General features: G+C 34.4%; 2 protein-coding genes across 15 annotated transcripts in view; one reads left to right on the forward strand and one right to left on the reverse strand.

Annotated features, from left to right (window-relative positions):
• The first annotated feature begins 255 nt into the window (after window positions 1–255).
• Window positions 256–13,928, forward strand: cenatac (centrosomal AT-AC splicing factor). 7 transcript variants are annotated; one of them, NM_001327927.2, is given in 11 exon segments: window positions 256–460; window positions 5,871–6,034; window positions 6,111–6,209; window positions 6,300–6,366; window positions 7,328–7,390; window positions 7,576–7,637; window positions 9,358–9,469; window positions 9,561–9,591; window positions 10,802–10,897; window positions 11,665–11,797; window positions 13,249–13,798. In NM_001327927.2, coding segments are annotated over 11 exon segments (1,050 nt in total). In that variant the 5' UTR covers window positions 256–343; the 3' UTR covers window positions 13,355–13,798.
• arhgef12b (Rho guanine nucleotide exchange factor 12b) overlaps window positions 13,498–23,527 on the reverse strand; it is a 135,190-nt gene continuing 125,160 nt past the window's right edge. For all 8 annotated transcript variants that reach the window (XM_087254294.1, XM_087254293.1, XM_087254290.1 and 5 more), the window contains 4 exons: window positions 20,709–20,939; window positions 18,330–18,556; window positions 17,501–17,576; window positions 13,498–14,829 (listed from right to left, as the gene is read on the reverse strand). In XM_087254294.1, coding sequence (XP_087110420.1) covers window positions 14,819–14,829; window positions 17,501–17,576; window positions 18,330–18,556; window positions 20,709–20,939 — 545 coding nt within the window. In that variant the 3' untranslated portion in view covers window positions 13,498–14,818. The remainder of the gene's footprint in view (window positions 14,830–17,500; window positions 17,577–18,329; window positions 18,557–20,708; window positions 20,940–23,527) is intronic.

Raw genomic sequence — 23,527 nt, forward strand, 5'->3', positions numbered from 1 at the left:
ATATTAAAGAAAGAAATTATAAAACAAAACTTTTCAGAAATCAGCGTAAAAATTATACTTGGAAACGATAACAATGAAAGTTTAGTAAAATATCTAAGGAAAACAGGATTAATTAACAGGATTTAAAAGAATATAGATGTAGGTAAAAAAAAAATATTTTTTATTTTATTATTATTTTTTTTTTATTAGGCAATAGTATCCTTGAAGGGGAAAATGCATTTTTTCATCCCAACCACCAGATGGCGCTATTACAGACTGAACGGCACATTACGTCGCTGTTTGGAAAACACAACGCGAATGTTAGCGTGGGCTTTCGCTGAAGAAACGAACTCTTTGCAGACAAATGGGTCCATTTTATTGCTCAATCTGCGGAAAAACGGACTTTTCCGGAAAAGGACACATTTATGGGAAAAGCCACCAGAGCAAACTTAAAATAATTCTTGTCAAATTCACAGAGAAGGTGAGTGTGCTAATCTGCCAGCTATTAGCTAAAGATGCAGCCACAGTGGCTCTAAACAATTTCAACTTAACGGTAGCGTTTATTTTCCCAATTCTGACGGGCATTAAGCAACATAACAGTTATTTTTGATGATTGTGTCTATGCGAGGTCGAGTAAGTGATTTATTTCACAAGAAATGGTTTGGCGCTGGTGACGACGCTTAATGCTTCTTTTTCCGGTCCGTGTACGTTTTGTTCATTTGTTTTCCATTTTCAAACGGAATAAAGGAAATGGAGAAAACGGCCGTTTTTCTTTTGCTTACGAGAAAACGAAAAAACGAGATTTTGGCTGGATTTTCGTTTTTTGGTTTAGGGTAGGAAAACGGATAAACGACTTTAAATTTCATTTTACACATGTAGGCGGTGCTGAAACGCCCACTTTCCTCTAATTGGTTAACCAAATCTGCGCTCGTGACGTCGTCCTTAAAATAAAAGCCTTACACGCAGGCTTTTAATTATTATTATTTAATTATATATATAAACAAAGTTTACATATTCTATCATTTGAACCACGCACAGTTAGCAGGCTTACATTCATTGCGTATGTATAAATTAAATAAAAACGTAAATTAGCAGTATTCTTAGACATTTGTCATTAAAATAAGGTCATAGTTCACTGCCAAGCTTCTTGCTGCTGTGCACCTGATGCTGAGCAAAGAAAGCCATTTCCGAGCAGCACCTGGTTTGTATGATTGTTTCAGAGCAAGGGCTTTATAATAATAATTATTATTATTATTACTATAATAATAATAATAATAATAACAATTATTATTATTATTATTATTATTATTATCACTTACTAGTGTTTTTATTGTTTCTTTTTTTTTTTCTTTTTAATAGTTGTTAGCAGAACCAGAATAAGAACACATTGGGCCCTGCTATAAAAACAAAGGGTACCATTTGTTTTTATTTTATTTCTTCCTGTTTTAATTATATATTGTAATTATTTATTTTATAAATAATGCTATTTTATTGCAACGCCAAAGACCTGTTTAATTATTTTTTGTAATTTGCTGTTATTGTTATTGTAGGCTACATGGCAGGCTTTGCAAAATATTTTAAATAACATTTACTCATAACCTTACTAATTTGAGAGCCGAACCTAAAAAAGTTTAAGTGCAATAAGCCTGTTCTTTTTAACTCAACAATTATTGCTGGAATAATTAAATTAATTTCAAATTAACTAATTAAACACATTATAGTTGATAAAAAATAGTGTCTAGTAGTTCCGACAAACCAACACAATAGATGAGCTTGCTGCATGTGCGTTGTGCTAATAATTTGACATTTGCTCTTCTTGAGAAAGTTCTACAGCGGGCCCTGCTATTTCACATATAAGGTTATTGATACGTATTTTAAAATAGTATTGCACATTATTTATTCATTTTCTTGTAGGCTTAGTCCCTTTATTAATCTGGGGTCGCCACAGCGGAATAAACCGCCAACTTTTGTTTTTACGCAGCGGATGCCCTTCCAGCCACAACCCATCTCTGGGAAACATCCACACATACACACCCACACTTATACACTACGGACAATTTAGCCTACCCAATTCACCTGTACCACATGTCTTTGGACTATGGGGGAAACCGGAGCACCCGGAGGAAACCCTCGCGAATGCACTACACTACTGAATTAGAGGACACAATCTCAAAAAAACTTGATGCTTATTTTCATTATCTGAAGTCATTTCTTACGAGGTAGGATCTGTTGTTGTATTATATATTTTCGTTTTAATATGCAAATAATTTTCTTTAATTTGTAATAGGCCTATTGTCCCTCATTGCATAAAATAACCAGCCTTTGTATTCAATATATTGTAAATTGTCCATCCAGTTTGACGCAAGCTAAACAACATTTTGGCCTGTTTTGCTTATTAAATGAGTGATTTTCACAGAGAAACAAATCAACCATCCACACAGTTTTGTATAGGACCTGTGTGAACAAAAATATACACTTCATCATAGCCTATAGGAAAATGTATCTGTTTAGAACCAATTTTGTTTTGTATAATTAAAAATATTAAAAATACAATAAAAATAAAAAGAAGGAATAACATTTGAAGTGCAATGCTTCAAAATAAGATCCACAATACGCTGCATGCAGCGCCAAAACACAAACTGGTTTGTTTGTTTAATAAAATAATAATGTGAAATTAAAGTGAAATATTCATAGTTCCATAACCTGTATTATAACTGTATTCACTCTAAATGACAAATCATCCGTTGCGCCGGTCAGTTTCATCTTTAATCAAGAATGTGCCAGAACCAAATGAGAATATTTACAGATTACCTCGGAATAAGACCTCGGTCTGTGAAGGATGCAGAACACAGAAACTCGTTGACAATGGAGATGCATGTTAGATGTTTTATATCCCTTTAGATATTGTAAATAAACAACAAGTTTTTATTGAGATTGTGTCATGTCTTTTCTTTGACGCACGCGCTGAACAGCCCCGAAAAGGCGCCTTTATTTAGCCTGTAGCCTAAATAATAGTTTAGATTTTATAACATATAATGTTCCATTACTTTAAATGTATAATATTTTTTAATATTTATGGATTATATAAAATATATAGTTTATATAAATGCGCTCTGATCATTCAAGGATCATAATGCGTTGCATATTCTTCTTATTCTTCATTAGGCTTGATCCGTAAATTGTGTATTTTATAAACTGATCGTTTATAAGGACTAAGCTATTAATAACTGTAATTCCTCGAATGGAAAAGTCTTGATTAAAGAAAAAGAGAACTCAATTCGACATATGCATATAGTGTGCTTATTTCTGCGCGCATTGCGCGCTTTACCGAATTACCTTTTTTATTATTTTTTTATGCAATATAAATGCATCTGGCAGCACCAAAAAGAGCAAATGGCAAGTTATTAGCGAAGCGCACAGACAGCTAACTTTTCTGTTAGTCTGAACCAGGGGTTTTCAAACTATTCATTGCACATCCACCGATCCCATTGTATTTTATTTAGGATAAACCACTTATTTAAAATTAATTAATTAAAAGGTTGCCTGCGTACTCTCCAATACACCACTGAATTATAGTGTCATAATATCTAATAATTTAATAATTATAATTAAGATAGACACCTGATCTCCATTTAATAAACACTTTATTTGCCATACTCTGTTAATTTGAAGTTTAAAGTTTAAGTTAAATCATTTAAGTTAAACTTAAGTTATTTAAAAACTTAACTTACATTTAGTCATTTAAGACATTTCAAGTCATAAGTTTACATACTTTGCACGTTGCATTTAGTGGGCCTATTCTGGTCTAAATAAGCCTTTTGCATCTTAGGTGTTTACACACAAATTAAGTAGTTTATACGTACATTTAATGTTACTTTGAAATTACTTTTGATGCAATAAATAATCCTAAATAGTTGAAAGTGTTAACATATTCTTGAAAAAATTTAGTTATTTTATAACTATGAAATTTATTACTAAACAAAGTGAATCATTATGAATTTGCCAAGAAATAATCCACTTTACCACTGTAAAGCAATGCCCCACACTCACTAGAACGGTAGAACCTGGACTGTATGATATGTTCTGTAGATAAAATAGAGAAAATAAGCAAGATGCGCAGTCTCATGCAGCCTTAGTTAAATATAGCGCGTCACAGCAATGAACTGAAAATAAAACCACCCTTGAAATGCTGGCGATCTTAATTTTTTCAGCCTACACTGACTGAGAATAATGTTGCACTATTTTATTAACAAATAATTTGAATGTTTTTTTTTCCTTCAACACATTCATCATTACTTTTGCCTGTGCAAGTTTTTTTGCGCGCGCTTGAGCGCAAAGGCATCTATTTTCAGGTGTAAGATGCCACTTTGGGTGGCACCAGCACACTCTGCCACACCTGTGGCTATGTGCCTGCTACAATAATAATAACACCAACAACAGCAACAACAACAACAAAATAATAACAAAAAATAATAATAATAAGCAGGCCTACTTTGACGTTGCAATAAAAAAGTATTAATTATCAAATAAATATTTACAATAGGCTAAAGGCATATATTAAATTAAAATAGGAGAAAATCCAATAGAAACAAATGGTACCATTTATTTTAGCCCCATGCAGGGTCCAATGTGTTCTTACAACCAATAACTAAGTAAATAATAATAATAATAATAATAAATTATTATTTTATACAGAGTAGGCTATTATTTAGGCCTACAATAGCTCTGAAACAATCATGTAAGCAGGTGCTGCTCGGAAACGGCCATCTTTGCTCAGCATCTGGTGCACAGCAGCAAGAAGCTTGGCAGTGAACTATGACCTTATTTTAATGACAAATGTCTAAGAATACTGCTAATTTACGTTTTTATTTAATTTATACATACGCAATGAATGTAAGCCAGCTAGCTGTGTGTAGTTCAAATGATAGAATATGTAAACTTTGTTTATATATATAATTAAATAATAATAATTAAAAGCCTGCGTGTAAGGCTGTTATTTTGAGGACGACGTCACGAGTGCAGATTTGGTTGACCAATTAGAGGAAAGTGGGCGTTTCAGCACCGCCTACATGTGTAAAATGAAATTTAAAGTCGTTTATCCGTTGTCCTACCCTAAACCAAAAAACGAAAATCCAGCCAAAATCTCGTTTTTTCGTTTTCTCGTGAGGCCGTTTTCTCCATTTCCTTTATTCCGTTTGAAAATGGAAAACAAATGAACAAAACGTACACGGACCTTTTCCCTTTGCAAAAGACACATTAACTATAAATTGGACAAATTAACTAATGAATCTATTTGGAGCCACTGTCTAATATGACGATAGGTCAATATAAAATTCCATAGTTTCAGACTTTATTAATTATAAAAAAAACTCTTTTTTTTTTTTTTGTAATAAAGTGACATTAGTTGTATCATGTAATAATGAATAGCACCTCAGAAAACAAAGTAACTCTTGTTATTTTATTAATAAACGGCTCTAAATAACAGCAACTGTTCTTCATTATCACTTCTTTAAATTTATTAGATATGAATTCTATAAAGGCATGATAACATTTCTATTAAATGTCAGTTACAAATACTTTTCTAGAGTTTTGTCTAAAACACATACCTAATATTGGTTACTGAAACCTATTACTGAATAATTTCATTTTTGTTTAATACAAAATTATGTCTATAATTAAAATGATCTAAATGATACTATTCTTATTTGACATTTTGAATACATGTTGTCATATATATATATTAAATCTAACACAAGTTAACACTTTACTCAAAACACATATGACATACCTATTCATTTAAATCTAGAGAGCCGACAGTAATTTTAATGTGATCTCTCATGTTTTTTTTTTTACCCCCAAAATGTATTCAACACTATCTGATGTTGTTCCAGGTCAAAGAAGCAAGGCGGACTATTAAAAGTCCTCAGGTGGAGAAGTACGGTCCTCATCATGACGTGAAGTTCTGGTGTTACTGCTGCACGCTGGAGGTTCAGAAACACGTGACTGACAGTAACATCACTGTGCTTTATGGAGGACTGCTAGAACACATGAGCACGTAAGATCATGCCTGAAAATACTGAAAAAACACATACAGACTCTGCAGAGATTTCACCAAGCGCTTCTCATTCCAGCCCAGAGCACCGCAAAAACACACACAAGTTCTGGTGGGACAATAAAGCAGATCCCAAACTACGAGACAAGTTTATCATAACACAAGAGGACACTGAGAGGTAGTTTGTGTTTGAAAACAATGCTTTCATAAATTGATATTGTAAATTATGTTGTAAAATCTAAATTAATGGGGCATTCTTTTTTTATAGATTCAAGTCTGAGGTTTCCAAAGCTCTTAAACAGTTTGAGGAAAAAGAGGATGTTTTTATTAAACAGGTAAAGATTTTTCAAACGTTTCCACACTGCTCTTCTAATCAATGTTTAGCTTTACATTATTGTTAACAAGATATTTCACCCTAAATTGAAAATTCATTCAGTTTTCTCACTCTAAAGTGAGTACTTGAGTTACTCACCTTCCAATCTTTCGTATTTGTCTTTATCTGAAACCGGTAGCCATTAACTTTCACAGTAGTAAATAAAAAGAGTCAATAAGCTCTATTTAACGACCTAGGCACAAAGCGCAGGGCGCAAAAGCATTAAGGGCGTGTTTGAATCGACTTTTGCTATTTTAAGGTGCCAGCAATGCGCCTTAACACGCCTCTTATCCCATTAGTCCACAAAGTGGTGCAAATGGATTTGCAATTTAAACAACGTGTGGGAAAACGGGAAAATTATGGTCTAAAAATAGCAACAAGTCATAGAAACGCGTCTTGCGCCTTATTGCGCTGGGTATATGATTTAGCCCAATGGCTGTCATTTACCAAAGTTGTTCATAATATCCTTTGTGTTCAAATTATTCTGATCATTGTGTGAACTGTTCCTTTAATTTCATATTTTAAATTAAATTTAAAGTCTTAATTTGTATTTACATTTACCAATGATTGATCATTAAAAAAAAAAAAAAAAACTATGTTTTTTTCTGTCCACAGTCGAAAAAAAAACCCTTCCGTACTGTAATAAATCAGCTCATTATTCATTTAACCAATACTCACTGTAAAAGCATTTTCTTTAGTAAAATTTACTCAACAAGAATGAAAATATGTTTGAATTTTCTGCAGTAAAAGTTGCATGGTCCATTTGAGCATTTTTGCCATTGCTTAAGAAAAGCATTGATGTAATTTGAAGCATATTAACCCAGAATAATGTGCTGCTGAAACAAAGAGAGCTGTTGTTGTGCACATTGTGAACAGTAAAGGTTAATGTATAAGTAAAAGTTTGTACTCTTCTTGATCTTTAGCAGGCTGTGGTGATTCGCTCTCAGGAGCAGCACAGGCTGGAGCTCCTCCAATCACTATCAGAGGTTTGTTTTCCTGCGATGCTCCAAGCGTATCCACATCTCACTAATCTTCTCTTTTGGTTTATTTTGATGGAGAAATGTTTATTTTTAGGCTCTGCTATTTTTAAAAAAAGAGTGCATGTTTGATAGAGTAATTCTTAAAAAGACAAATGGACCATTACTGTTGACTTTTCCTGAATCAAACTTAGCCTGATCCAGAACTGGAGCAACCTGCTGAACTGGAGCACTACAGCAATGCACACACATCCAGGTAAAATCTATGTTAGAATTATCAATGCTATCCTGAGTTTAGGGATGCACCAATACTCCTATAATTTTAAACATTCTCCAACATTTATAGCAAGTCTGCAGACAGTTTAGGAAGTTTAAAGAATATGTATATACAATTAAACAAATGAATGCTTCTTATACAACAGTAATCATTTAAAATCATCAAAAGTAACAGCAATGGCATTTTTTTATATTACCAAATTCTTCAGATGAAATTTTAACAGTTTGTGAAATTGATAAATGGTAAGTTTGTGGAAAAAAAATACTTTAAGCATTGGATCAGAATGTAAGAATGATTTATGAAGGATTGTGTGACTCTGAAGACTAGTGAAATTGTTATAATATTTCAAAATATTAAATTGTGTGTGAACTGGTAGTTGCTGCAGACACTTCGTCACCTTGGAATTACAGGGTTCTATCTGCATTCTAAATGATTTTGAGATGATGAGTTTTTTAAATAAAAAGTCTTAAAATGTAAACTTAAAAAAACCCATCCCATAATGTAAATAAGTTGTCATTTTATAAGAATGTCAATAAACTCAATTTTGACAAAAATGTCAGATAGAACCTTATAATTCTAAGGTGACGATTTATTTCAGTGTGTTTAGGTTAAAATCTATTGCGTATCTCTAACCCAGGCTGTCAATCACAGAATAACTGCTATTTTAGGCCCCGTTTATACAAATATGTTTTAGTTTTAAAACCGTATTTTAGAACAAGAATGATCCACATCCACACTGGCGTTTCACCTAACGTTTTTGAACAGATCTCAGTCAACGCTATACCATTAATAGGTATAGTATATGGTATAGTAGCCTACCATTTTTAATGAATTTATAAAAGCAATTTTTAATTTAAAAATTAACGTTTGATTTTGTTTGTTTGTCTTTTTACATATAAGCACAGTACAATGTTAATGTTCAAACTATTTATAATGTTTAAAGTGACTTATAATAATATATATTCTTAATAATAGTAGTTAATCTGCCACGTTTTTAAACTGTGCAGAGCTGTTGCTGCTTTACTGGGCCTGCTACACTACGTAATTTAATACTGGTCATTATGGTGGTACTTGGAGAGACAATTTTTTCTCAGGTGGTACTTGATAAAAAAAAGTTTGAGAACCATTGCTTTACTGTATTTTTCATTGTCATTTCAGACCTAGTTGGCAGAGAGACTTGTGTGATAAATATATATATATATATATATATATATATATATATATATATATATATATATATATATATATATATATATATATATATATATATATATATATATATAAAAAAAAACTTAGAATCAATGAAAGACATAATACATTTTCCATATAAGACTTGAATGATTTAGAATCTCTGGCATGTTCAGTAGATTTCTGTATTTGATATTTGTTAGACTTTGCAGAATGGATCAGTCTATCATTTTTATTTAATGATTTGTGCATCCCCCTACTTGTTGTTAACAAAAGGGTACCAACCAAATGTCTAAATGTCTCTATTTTTGTTTCAATTTCTGTTTTCTTCATAGTTATTGTTTTCGGAGTGATACATTTATAGATATGCATATGTCAACTTCTGGCTGGCACTAATGTTTACTTTTCCAGTACTGATGAGCAGAAATACTTTGTGATTAAATGCTGGTGTTGTAAATTTTTTTTCATAGGGCTTGTAATGTCTAATGTATGAGTTTTGATGTTTGGTAAGAAGTTCCCACAGAGGCTCTTATGAACCAGAGGCACAGGCCGGACCGAGCCATGAGGATCTGCACAGTCAGTGGAGGAAACCAGGACTCGGCTTAACTTTCGTTGGCTACCAGGTGATCAGTTTAACACTTTATACAGGCAACAGCTATTGAGTAGATACATAAACAAAGATAAGCATCATCTTTGTTTGGTGTCTGTTTGCAGGACTCTTCCAGCAGTGGAAATGTTCATACAGGTAAATGAAAAAATTCTGCTTTTAATCTTTAAGGAGGTAAAGTGCATGTACTCCGCTTCCTGCCTCATGCAGAGTATGGTCCATAATCTGAAATATTGTTATGGCTTTTGTTCTTTTTCTGTTCATTTATGTAAAGTAGATTTGACATTATTGACATTAACTGTTTCTATCCAAATTATATTTATATATTCATAACGTGAATAGTGCATAAAATATTTGCTAAGCACCAGACTAAGAGAATAAAATTGTCACTTATTGATAAACTGTCACCATTTACGGCATTAGGAGAAGTCACTGTGGGCCTTTTTTACTATAATTAATTACTTGCACCTCAGATAACTAAGGAGCAAAATAGTGAATGTGCAGTGGCTTTTGGAGGCGTAAGATTGTTCTTTAGGAGCTCTTTTGCTCAAGATTGTTCTTGGAGGTAATAATGCGGAACCACTAAGATGACGGATTTACTTAAAGAGCCCCTATTATGCAAAGATCATATTTTGGTTTTGGGGGTCTCCAAAACAGGCTGATATGCATGCATGGTCAAAAACACTTTTTTTTGTCTTATAATATGCATTTATTTTTATTTAATTATCCCAACGACTCCCATATGAATTCTTCTGCGATTTATTTGTACCCAAACCTCTCCTTTGTGTGAGGCTAATCTGCGATGACCCAGTCTATTGTGATTGGTTGACTGGGTTTAGTGTGAGACAGAGAGAAACGGCTATGAAGTAGCACAGAGTGAGAGCCAAATGATCTAAAATATATAAGTGATTGGAAGTTACAACACACAATTATATACATAATGTGCAAGCTACAGAAAACAAGGCAACAATTTTGATCCGGAGGAAGAAGAAACTGGTCCATGTGAACTGTAACAGTTACTGACAAAGTCCCATACATAATAGTCTCTGCTGCACCTTCCTTTAATAGCAAATGGCTGACGCATCACATGTTGCAGCCTAGGATATTGTATTAAAAAATGAGAAAAATGACAGGAATAAACACAGATAAAGTGTATCCTACTCTATTGTGCCCATGTTTCTTTATGCACATTTTCAAAATTTACGCGCATCTTGCCGTTTTCATAAAGCTTTTTTTATGCAGCATTCCAAAATGTCTGTAATCATAAATGGATAGAAACATGGCTTTAGTTAAAACACTGTAGAAATAAGCTGAATTAACTTGGAGAGGTGGTTGTGTTGAACTGTAGGAGCAGTACCGCCGTGGCTGCTGGATGACCCTGGTGATGAAGCTTCAGAAGGACAGCAGGAGATGAAGCCCTCAGTGCAGGAGTTTCTCAAACACAGTATGTGTTTCAGCCTCACCATCAAACCATTCTCTATCAATCAGTATGTTAAAGTGCATGACAATATTCTGGTATTAACACAATTGCTGTAAGACAACACCCTTAAGAATCTAACACATAAACAAGGGTTTTTCATTGTTAGCTGGCTAACAAGTAAACAAATCAAATAAAAAGGTTTCTTCACCCAAATTAATTAGGATCATGCTGTTTCCATTCCCTGAGACCTTCATCTTCAGGACACAAATGAAGATTATTTGGATTAAATCTTCCATAGCTTCCAGTGGTTCAACTGTAATCATACGAAGCAAAAAAACAACAGCTGCTTTAACTTTTGTCTTACCCTCTATGACAGCTAAGGGTTTGCGTTTACTATGGGTCACTATTTAATATTATATATTTACTATGGGTAACAGTTAAAATCAGAAGCACTACACACAGGTATCAAATTGCCCATAATAAACCCTTTTCAGATGTAGAAGAAAACAGTTATTTCAATAGTGTCTTTCTGATCATTGAATAATGTGGAGTATACACTACTAGCTACTTAATCCATACAGTTTTAAGCAATGCTGTATATGGAGGATCAGAGAGCTCTTGGATTGCATCTAAAATATATAAACTTTTATTCCAAAGATGAATGAATGTCTCGGGATAGGAATGACATGAGGGTGACCGCTAGCTCTTTAGTGCAATTTTTGTTCATGTATTTTGTTTTCTTGCAAGTGTTCTGTATATAACTGAGTGTTACAAATGCTCTGGATTCACAGAGGAGCAGGAGAAACTAAAGAAGCTTCCGCCTAATCGTGTGGGTGCAAACTTCGACCATAGCTTGCATACTGATGCCAACTGGCTGCCATCTTTTGGACGAGTGTGGAACAGCGGCAGGCGCTGGCAGTCTCGGTGAGCTCTAGAGCAGCTTTATCTATTAGTTCTGGGGGTGTGTAGACCTGATCCTGAAGGCCTCTTTTCAACAGAGTTTAATTGAAACATTTTGGTGGTAAACATTGAGGAGGTTTATATGGACACCAATAATCTGATTTTAATACGATAAAGACAATACTCTGATTAAGAGTCTACCATGTAAACAGTGATATTTGATTAAGGCCTTAATGGAACTAAAATCATCATACTCTACATGTCTTAATTCGATTTCTGTTTAGTCGCATTACTGAAGTGCTTTACAAACATGTAAACACCGCAATCAAACTACTAGCGTCGTGTAGGATTTTTCGCCGCATTTGGACAGAATAGTTTATACACACACAGCTGTTTCTCTGCACCTACCAAGTCAGTGAAGGACCACACACACACACAAATCACTAAATTTAAAATCCATTAAAACAACACTCTTCCAGCAGTTCATACTCTCATTCAATATCTCGTTTGTCACGGGGGCAACCATATATTAAGAAACTTGAATAGCTAGGCTACTATAATAAAAAATCTGCTCTAAATGTAAAACTAAATAAATTACTATGAGTTACTTGACATGTGAAAGTGTAAAGCCTGCAGCTCACAACAAAGGTGTAAAGTTATTGTGCATTACATAAAATTAATTTACTACCAATTTTATGTAATTTTGCTAACATGGATAATTGAATATTAATCAATGATGTCATTACACTGCTCTGCCGAAGATTGATAGATCAGTCCTTTACAACACACGCAGCAATCTCAGATCAGTTCATCCAGACATTTTAATCTGATTCACAAACTTGTTTGAAGAACTAATTTAGCCAAAGATCAGCTATCAAGATTAAAAGATCCAAGTATGAAGAACAGATCCCAGGAGCAGGACTGGATACCCTGATGTAGTTTTCATTGGCTGTGTTTACATGCACCAGTTTGTGAAATGGATTAAATCCGATAGCAAAATCTTGTGTACTAAACGTTATAATCCTATTCAAATATGTGTTTGTTTTCTAAACATTCCTATTCATTGTTTGTAAATATAAATCTGAATAAATGTAACATACATAAAGGCTATGTGTGCAAGTTAAGCATTTCTTTCTATATGTGGACGATAAATAATTTGATAGATAAAGTTTAGTTGAAATGTTTTTTTAAACCATGTTATTTGTTTGAAAATGGAAATACTGGTTTTAATTTGGAAACATTCTGCACACGTGCTTTCTTTGTATGCACATTATAAATTCATTACAATTTAACATTTAATAGTCTTGAATGACATTTTTATAAATTTAAGGCTTGTTGTTCATTAAGCAGCCACATGAAAATATCCAGCTAGCAGTTTAATGCATTTATCAATATGCACAGGCTAATGTATGTCAACTGATTCAGTTAACACCATCAATTTGATGCCCATGTAGACCCTTTTTTTTTCTCCTCAGGCATCAGTTCAGAGAAGAAGAGGCAAACACTAAAGGAAAGAGGAAGAGGAGAGATGATGGGAAATTCACAAAGAAGCCAAAAGACCTCACTAACGGAGAGAAATGAAGTCTACATCGCCAGTAGGGGGGACTTAAACAGCATGCACTGTCTTTCTCATATTGAGACTTTTCAACTCGCCTCAATTAAAAACCAGGACTATTTAAGGTAGGTTAGTGTTCTTGTGAGATGAAAAAAAATGAAACGCACTGTTTGTGTTTCCAGTTTATTGAATACATTTTTGCTACAGATGTTTGTGTAATTTCCTTTTTGGTCAAAAATCCAAAACATCCTTCCCACTCTCCGCAAAAGGTAAATGTGATAAAATGTAGACACAATGTGCAATATCTTCTTTCCATTTTGAACAATCCATCAGTTCAGTCAAATTGAATAGAATCTTGTCTATTAGAGCTATTTCATGTACTCAACAGAAAGCCAAGACCATATTAATGTTCAATAATATAATAAAATACCTCAAACGTCTAGACAGAATAAAAATACAGATTACATTAATATTAAAGGATACCTTGCAGTCTTTTATTTCTCCTTTCTTTTTTTTAGTAGTTTCTGTTAAAATAATACATGACTGAACGCTTTAGATGCAAAAGAAGAAAACAAAATAATAAATTGAGTCTCTGTAAGAGATGCAGTGTTGGTCATAATTGTACAAAACATTACATTTAAAATTGACCGTTAAGGGTCTTCATCAAGTTCCTGCACTGAAGCTTCTTTCTATTTAACTTCATTCTTAAAAACCAAGTAAATCTGAAAGACGGGCAGAGCTGAAAGTGTCACATCAGCCCCAACCCGACGACATTACAAAAGGTCTGCTTTTTCCCATGGCCACAAGCCCGAGAAAACGCTTTCAGTAGCTTCATTAAATAGCATGTGGTTTATTAAGAGAGGAGGAATGAGGAGAGACACCACCACAATCATCCTCGCGCTAGTTTCATTCGCCGTTAGTATTCTCCACATGCATTTAATCACCTGTTCTAGCATTACAGGACTTTTAACACCACTCGCCGCTCCTGTCAAATCAGGCACCGTCACATACACCGCATGCCTAACACTAGTCTGGCATTCAGTTTATGTGAACTAACTGCTTGTGAGATCTGTGGCACTACCTTACCAACCACTCATGCTGGACTTTCATTGGCTAATAATGATTAATGCCACCCAATCAAACTTCAGGAAAAACAATCATTCAACTTGGGGAGTTTTACAGATCAATGCTCAAGTTTGCCCTCAAATGCTGTGCTTTTCTTCTCCATTCAGCCTGGTTCATCAGGACAGCACTATTTTTTTCTTCTTTATCCTCTGAATGTGAAGTGAGAGGCGATGAAACTTGTTTCTGTGAGCAGCATGATATGCGCTTATCTCTATGCTGGTGTGCAGATGGACAGATGTTTGGAGCGAACAAACTCTAGATCTCCAGGTCTTTCAGTCTCAGTCTGTCTGTCTGCAGTTGGAGGAGAAGCTGAGTGTCTCTGTGTGTCCTCCAATCTCAATAAACAGAAGGACAGCTTCGCTTCACTAACTTTTATCTGAAATAAAGAAAAGAACAGAAAGTTAGAAAATTCAAGGCTCTGGCAAGCCAAGCCTTTACAATGATAATGACATATCTGGGTTTTAAAAAGTCTTAAATTCGCTGTTCTAGGTCTTAAATATTTTTGCACAGGTTTTATTTTTCCGATGTCCATTGCCTTTTTAGCTTATAATTAGAGGGCAGAAACTAACCAGCCAGTAATGTGTGAATAGTTGAGTGAGCAAAATAAAAAAACATCAGTATTTTTTAGTAAGAGTACTTTTTTTTGCTTTTATTCTTGCCATAATAAAAAATATAATTGTAGAGCAACCCATGTTCTGTTGCCATTAATATTTAATATTAATAGGTAAAACTGTCTGAGATATGAACAAAAGCAAGTGATGCATCAAAGTTTTATTAAAAAAATCTTGAATGTTATAAAAATCTTTTAAGTCATTATAAAAAATTGTAAAAAATAATCAGTTAAAAAATATTGAAGGATATTAATATGATGTAGTTCTGGAAATTTTCACTTCTGTTTATCCGTCTGACTTTACGGTGGCTTTCTTTTTACCGCCCCTGTCATTTTAAAGAGCTGATGCAGCTTCAGGCGAAAGTATAAATAAGCCTTAAGATGTTCTAACCTGTCTCCAGTACTGTTCAATTTGAATTAATTTTTCTAATCACTAATTTGATTTTTGCATTTTCTCTTTATGTGTATGCGCTTTTTTTTTTTTTTTTGATGTTGTGATTCATTCATTCATTTTCTTTTCGCCGTAGTCCCTTTATTTATCCGGGGTCACCACAGCAGAATGAACCACCAACTTATCCAGCACATTTTTACACAGCAAAATCTCTGGGAAATGACGTTGTGATATAGGTCTTAAATTTAATACCTAATGGTCTTAAAAAGTCTTAAATTTGACATTATGATATCTGCAGAAACCCTGCATTTACTCAATTTAAAACACCCTCAAGTGATTGTAAAGCTTTGTTTTCTTTTTTTTTTTGTATGTTAAACCTTGTGTACCGTTTGTTATGTTTGTGGCCTATTGAATTCCAAAGCCACAACAGCATATAATCATGCATTCTTGATTGTAGGTGGTTTTCCCTGTTGGTAAGAGGTAAATTGAGTATTTTTTTTACTGTTGATCATCAGTTGGCAGCATTGACTCTTGTTGTGCAAAAAAGTTTCTGAAATTTTATATGGAGTTCTGTGGAGTAAAAGGGCAGATTATAGTGTGTGTGCATAAATACACTTAATAAGTTTACCATGTTGTGACAGCTGAGCTGCTTATTTAGTTTTTCTTAGACATATCAACTAATGATCAACTGTGAAAATTGCTAATTTGACCTCTTCCCAATAGGGAAAACCAGCAACAATCAAGAATGGATGATTATTTGCTGTCATAGCTTTGCAATCAAAAAATGTTATTGTAATGGAAGTCAAGGTGGTAAAACCAGTCACGAACATTACACTACATTCGCGTGTGTATGAATGGAAGTCTATGGGAGGAAAAGCCCACTGTGACCGCATCTTAAATTTTCTAACCCTAACATCATAAAAGTTGTTTTCTCTTTATATCGACATGACAAAATCTGTTTTCATGAGTTAACTTATTTTTTCTGCTTATTCGGCATAAGAGGCAATCCTAGATTAGAAGCAGTAAACACACAGTATTTTATTAAACACAGTATTCATTAAAGCAAAAGTAGGACCTACATTCTTCATAATCTAAATGATACATGCAACAAACCTATTTTGCACAAGTCAGAAACTATGCTAAATATTTAGTGAGGGACTACATGTAAATGTATTATAATCATGAAGTGTAATAACAATATTATTATAAGTCTATTCTGTTTAAATGCCCTTAATGTGTTGCACGTCTGCAATCATTTCTCGACTCTGCTGCTCTACGCAAATAATACTACACAAATTAAACACGAGTTCCATTGCATGGGATGTTTTGTTAATTGATAAAAATAACAGTGTTTACACAAGCATGTCTGTTATGTTGTATAATAAAGGTAGCCTGCAGGAATATTAAGGAAGAATTAACAGTGGCCAGGTACTACTACTAATAATAATGTTCATAAAATAATCTGTGATAATGAGAAAAAAGAGATAAAAACACAACAAACAAATAATAATGAGTTAAACTTGATACTATTAAAAAGAAATATATTAATATGGATTGTTTATACCAATCAAAACAATAATATGGATATATTGACACAGATAAAGAGATATCTTCTCTCACTGCTAGTCAATGTGGTGTGTATTGGTACAGGCTTTTATGCACCTACGGAGGCAAGAACACAGTTAGCGATGATTGCTCCCAGCAAGTATTTTTTGTTTTTAATAGACGTCTAAGCGTAGACAGCCTGGGTAAAACAAGGCTGTCAATAAAAATCTAATAGACGTCTTAGAATAAGTCAAAACTAGACTAGTCATCAAATAAACAGAAATGAAAGACTACACATATAAAGTCTGTTTAATCTGTCTATTTGACGACTAGTCTAGTTTTGGTCTATTAGATTTTCACTGACAGCCCAAGTTTAGCCTTGTTTTAGCCAAGCTGTCTACATTTAGATGTCTATTAGCGGTCTATTAAACAATTGTTTGCTGGGCTGTTAAATCTCTGTTGTAGTTTTGGTGTTTCATGGCAGAACAAAAGCTGCTCTACCTTTGTTTTCCTCTGTGTCAGTAGCTGTTTCCTCTGATAGCCTTTGGCGTAGCTGGTTATACTTGATTTCGGTCTCCTGGAGAAAAAACAAGAACATGTGATTATTAGCTAATACCAGCACATCTGTTAACTGAAACATAAAAGATCTAGCACAGTGGTACGGAACCTATCTATCATGCTTTGTCCAAAAATACGTGGCTCTCAAGCTGTATATATATTAGGGCTGCACAATATATCCTTTCAGCATTTTGAGTCTGGATTATAGTTGACCAAGAGCTAAAGAATTGTATTTAATTATTGCATTTACGACTTTCTCTAGACAAAAAAAGTATATATTATCAGACATACTGTGAAAATGTCCTTGCTCTGTTAAACATAATTTGGGAAATATATAAATAAAAAAAATTAAAGGGGGGGCTAATAATTCAACTGTATGTGATTTGAGCAAAAGGGAAAAAAATTTCTTACTTAGAATTTAGAATTTTTGTGTTGTTTTTAGTGAAATCTTCATAAAAAAGATTAATTTATTACACTGGCAGATAATTTGACTTGTTTTATGGAAAAACTTTTTAATTTTGCCTTATTTCTTCTGAAGTTGAAAAAAACAAGTTTTAGAATTTTTTTTATAATATGCTGTATTGAATTTGAAGCTGCATTGTTTTTCTTATTATTTACCACGTGTGTGAAGACATTACATGAATCATTAGGTCATGGAAATGTACTTCAGAAGAACAAATGTGTATGAACCCTGATACATTGTAAGTGCCTGAATACTTCTTGGTCACTGCATAAAAATATTTTGTGAGTTGTGTTGGTGGTGAAGCGTCACCTTCAGCTGCTGCAGGTTGCCCTGTAGTAGACGTAAGTGTGTCATGATCTGTCTGTTGATGTTGGGTCCTCCAGTGCTTTGAGAAGATGAAGACAGGAGCTTCTTCAAGTCGATGCCTGAATCTCCACCAGCCACAGGCTCCACACTGCAGCCCTGCGCATCGTCATCTGTGCTGCTCTCTCCTGAGCCCGCAAACACCTCCAGCACCATATAACTGCCTGCAGACACTGACACAAAAACAGCGACACCGACCGTCTCTTCAGTTTCATTTCTAAATATTTGAATCACACACAATCTGTAGAAACTTACGTCTGGTTCAAGCCCCTCAAAATCAGTCTATAGAAATCAACAATTGGCTCCTGTACTAGCAGGTGGGGCTTCATTTGCCACATTGATCATTACACTTTTCCCCATTAAAAATTATACAAGTGATACATCTTTTGTATTCTATAGTCTTTGGGAATATCAGCCTAATTTTATGAGGAAACGTAACTATTTTACCTTTTGTCAGTTTAGTTCTTTCGATCAGTAAGATTTTTAATAGAAGGTGTGGCACCAAACCCCACCCCTAAACGCAATCATCATAAGTGGATGAGCCAATTGAACAAATAAGATTGCAAAAATGTATGCGAATTAGCCCAAAAATCAAAAACTTGCCGTGAGGTAGCGTTGGGAATACAGACATTTTCACTTGCCCACAGTAAGGAAATTGTCCTCTAAGGGTTATACCATGTCTAAAATCACTATCCAGCCTACGGGCCGTTTAGACAATTTTTCAGCCAAAAACTGAACTTTTTATTCATTTTGCCTGTTTGGTTGCACAACAACCATGTGATTTTTATTTTTTTTTACAGAAAATGCATCTTAAAGTTTCAGGAAAATGCTGTCGCTATTGTGTCTGTAGCTGTTATCATCCAAAGATGCTAATTAAATTAATGCGCAAAACTGGAATATCGCATAAAAGACGTGCAAATAAATTAGTTTCCTTCCAAGAAGTCAAAGAGAATAAAATGGTCACTTGCTGATAAACTGTCCCCAAATATTAAATGTAAAACCACAATTTGCTGTAGTAGGAGAAGCTGCAACAGTCTTTTCTTTATTTAATAAATGACTGTTGTGCAATGTACACGTGTTGGCGTTTGAAGCTCAGACACTCTTGACTATTCTGGAAGTCATTAATAATATAATAACACCAATACTGAAATGATTAAGGCATTTTAGAATTACCGAAACAACATTTCAGATGTTTTACATGCACATCTTGGCATTTTTCTATCAACTGTTGTTTTATGTGCATATCCAAAATCCGCAAAAAAAAGGTGGCTGGAAGCGTAGCGAGTGTAAACACCCCAAAACAAGAGTCTATAAAAATGCCTGTCTTGTGCGTACAGTACATGTTTAGAGGAGTGTAGATTAAAGGCAATTCAAAACCAACACACAACAATGCCTGAGCATGTGGTAGTGTTGTTGGTGATGCAGATATTTTCACCTCCCTATAGTAAGAAAACCTCTGCTTAAACTATCCACCAAGATAAACCGGAAGTTAAGGTTTACATAAACCAGACGTCAGTTTTCAAGAGAAGCAAACATTATTGTTCATACAGGGTTATGTAGTTTCTGATTTTTTATAATAATAAAAACCTTAATTCGAAATATTCATGATGGGATTACTTGTGTTATCTTTAACTAGTATTTCAATTTGTTTGATGCTCTGAAACAGTAAAGTGTGGCAAACATGCAAAAAACTAAGGAATCAGAAAGGGGCAACCACTGAACCATTTAAAGTCCCCGGAAGAGCCCGTGTAATTAGTTGTAATCGAGGAATAGCATACCTTGTAATGTCACAATTGACCAATCAGAATGAAGTTTTTCAGAGAGCCATGTTATAATATGGTTTACCACATGTATACACATCTTTCTCAAAATCTTTTTTTTTTTAACATGACCATTATACTTTATACTTGATGGTTGTCCAAGACCGTAAATACATGCTAATGTCATGTGCCTTATTGTATTCTGCAGTCATTGGCTGTGTTTGAAATCGCTCAAGTAGGTACTACATTTGAATTTACTACACAATAGTTGGGTCATTTGACTCCCATTCACGAATCTCACATGGCATTATGGGATATTATACTGTAGAATCCAGTACATGCACACTACAAAACCTTACCGGAAGTCGTTGGTCATCTTGCCTAATGTTTTTCAAGTACTATGAATTTAGACATACTACAGACGCAGCCATTCTATTCATGTTACTAAATGATCCACTTCTTAACTGGTCAAACAGTAATGTAACAAACAGGGTATTAGAGGGTCGGGGTGGCATTATTGTAGAATAAAGGAAAGTCTTTTTAAAGAAACAGGCCAAACACGCACCACAATCTTCAGACGTCTCAAAGAAGCCGGTGTCCCCGGATGGTAGTTCCTGTGGATTCTCTCCTCTGTCTGAGCCGTTCTCAAGCGGAGACTGGATGGCAGCGCTGTCGTCTGAGCCCTGCTGAGGGCACGTCCTCTCTATATGCTCCTGTTGATCTTCACTCTTGTTCTCTCTGTCTGTGTCCTCCTGACCGGAAAACTGGTTGATCAGGAGTTGCCTCAATGTCGCCACTGAAAGACAGAAATGAAGAGGATTTATACGGTTACAGATCAAGTTTAATATATATATATATATATTTTTTTTTTTATTTAAAGTCTGCATGAACCGGAAAGTGCTAAGACTTTTATTTCAGTATACTGATGGGAGTATGAGGTGGGGCTTTCTTTGTGCACATCATTTACTAATAGCAAACTAATGGTAAGAAGGGCGTGGTTAATGGTGACTGAAGCTGTCAAAATGACATCATCAGAGAGGAACCGCCGCTCCAAACGCAAAAGTAAATGGTCAGACTTTGATTAAAGATTTGGTGGTCTTTGTTTAGGTCTGAGTAACTTCACCTATAGCCAGAATTATATTTCAGCACTTCAGGTTGCCTTGGTGGAAAACATATCGTATTTCATTTCAGTCAGTCTCAGTAAGTGTGGGCGCATCCAAAAATGTCAGCAGCAGCCTCCAAAATAAAACACAGATTCAGAGAAACAAAACTCCAGAAGGGGGAGCTGAGCAGATTGCATGGTGAGGCTCAATCATCAGGCATGCTCACTCCTGTTTGTGTTGTAAATCTGGCAACCTGCTTTGAGTTGTAGGAGGAGGGGCTGGGTGAAAAAAAAAACCCTCTCCAATGTTTTGCAATACCTTGCTCAACCACTAGTTGTCAATCCTACATACTGCACCTATTGACATACCTGTCAACTTTCCCGTTTTTCCTGTGATTCTCCTGTATTTTACAGTTCTATCTAGTTTACACCTTTACTATCATCCCGTAAAGGTGTTTTCCCGCATTTCTTCTGTATTTTCAATCTTTCTATGAAGGTGGCAAAAAAGAGTCAATCCTCCTTATATGCAACCCATACCGCCGAACCACCAGGTTGCTCTTAAATGTGAGTCTGTCAATGCTTTCATTTTATTTAGGCAAGAAAACACTTTGAAAGAAATATAAAAACGGCAGGATTCCTTTGCTTTACATGACAGGTGCTGTTGCCCCTCATATGCACTCTCAAAACCATCATATAGCGGTGCATGAGTGTCAGCTGACGCACTCCATAGGGATGAATAGATGCTAGATTATGTACACGCGATTTGAAGCAGAGCGAAAGTCTGGGTTTTGGGTACATGTTTGAACAGACATATACACATAATTATTTATAATAACATCTAAAGATGTTGAACTTGGAGGGTTTTTTTTCCAAACACAACTAATTTTGTCTTAAATGAGTTAGGAAAGCAATCAAATGCTTGCATCATGCATAATGTTAGATGTGTGCATTTTTAAATGTTATTTAATGTAATCAAATGAAAAATAAAAATAAATGAGATTCATTCGCTGCTCTTTATTCAGAATGTGTAGGTTATACAGTGCAGAAAAGACTTAATAACTTAATTCTATTTCTTTTTAATAGCTATTATTTTAATAAGCTGAACTGTTTGTTAATTTATTTGCTGCTAATGTATACTATATATATATATATATATATATATATATATATATATATATATATATATATATATATATATATATATATATTTAGCAAATATTAATATTAAAACATATTAATGATACTAATTTGGGGATTTTTTTGGGGGGTATCCCTTATTATGGTGGGCATATCCCTTGTTTTCGCATTCCAGTGTTGACAGGTATGCCTATTGACTTTGTTTTTACGATTATTTCAGAACTTTAGAAATAAATAGGAAAATAAAACAGCAGAAAAATGGTCAGACTACTTGCTCTGCAAACGTGTGTTCATGACTATACATAAAAAGAATATAATATAGAGAGTTTTGAATTTACTGCCATTTCAGCTTCTCTGACCATTTCATGGCAAAACCATCAATCATGATCATACTTAAAGCATTTTATAACTATCACTTTTTCTATAATAATAATAATAAAAATAGAACAATAAAAATACAATCAACTGCAATAAATATATAAGAGATGAAATCTAAAACAGTATTTTTTGGGGTCATCAGCAACTCCAGCCACCCAAGCCATAGACTTTTCTCTCTGCTGCCCTCAGGCAGACTGTTCCGCAGCATCTGGTCACGCACCAGCTGACTGAGGGAAAGTTTCTTCCCTCAGACTATCAGGCTGATGAACACTTAACACACCGCACACAAACTCTTCCATACCCTCACTGCACACCATCAAGATGTAGCATGCACTGCACTTGAACCAATCCATACTTACAATATTGCCTACAACTATGTGTACACTTATTCATTGTACGTATTGCTGTCAACATGACCGATTTTACATTGTCCTGTTTTTTGTGGGAGTATGCTGTTGCATGTCGTTGTATTTTGTACTGTCTGGAGCCAGCACCTAAGCTTTTCACTCATCATAGCATACGTGCTGCTGCTGATGTGACAATAGAAGTGATTTGATAAAAAGTGCACCATTTTTGAAGGCTTGAATAATATAATGAGATAATATCAGTTTGCAACATCAAGCAGCATAACGAGCTGTTTTTAACGTCTACAAGTCAATGGACGTGAATGAAACTGGAAATCTCAAGACAAAGTGATTCCAATGGCTGCACCCGCTCATACGTGAAAGATAACGTCAATAATGTTTTTGCTTTATTTCTGACAGTGC

The sequence above is a fragment of the Danio rerio genome, chromosome 5, assembly GCF_052040795.2.
Source record: "Danio rerio strain M-AB ecotype USA chromosome 5, GRCz13ab, whole genome shotgun sequence".
Classification (NCBI taxonomy): domain Eukaryota; kingdom Metazoa; phylum Chordata; class Actinopteri; order Cypriniformes; family Danionidae; genus Danio; species Danio rerio.

Excerpts from the sequence above, each read along its gene's own strand:
- cenatac (XM_087252853.1), top strand. The coding sequence starts at position 344 with ATGGGTCCATTTTATTGCTCAATCTGCGGAAAAACGGACTTTTCCGGA. Across the intron at positions 461-5,870 it reads TTGTCAAATTCACAGAGAAG|GTCAAAGAAGCAAGGCGGAC; the intron begins GTGAGTGTGCTA and ends ATGTTGTTCCAG. Across the intron at positions 9,470-9,560 it reads TAACTTTCGTTGGCTACCAG|GACTCTTCCAGCAGTGGAAA; the intron begins GTGATCAGTTTA and ends GTCTGTTTGCAG.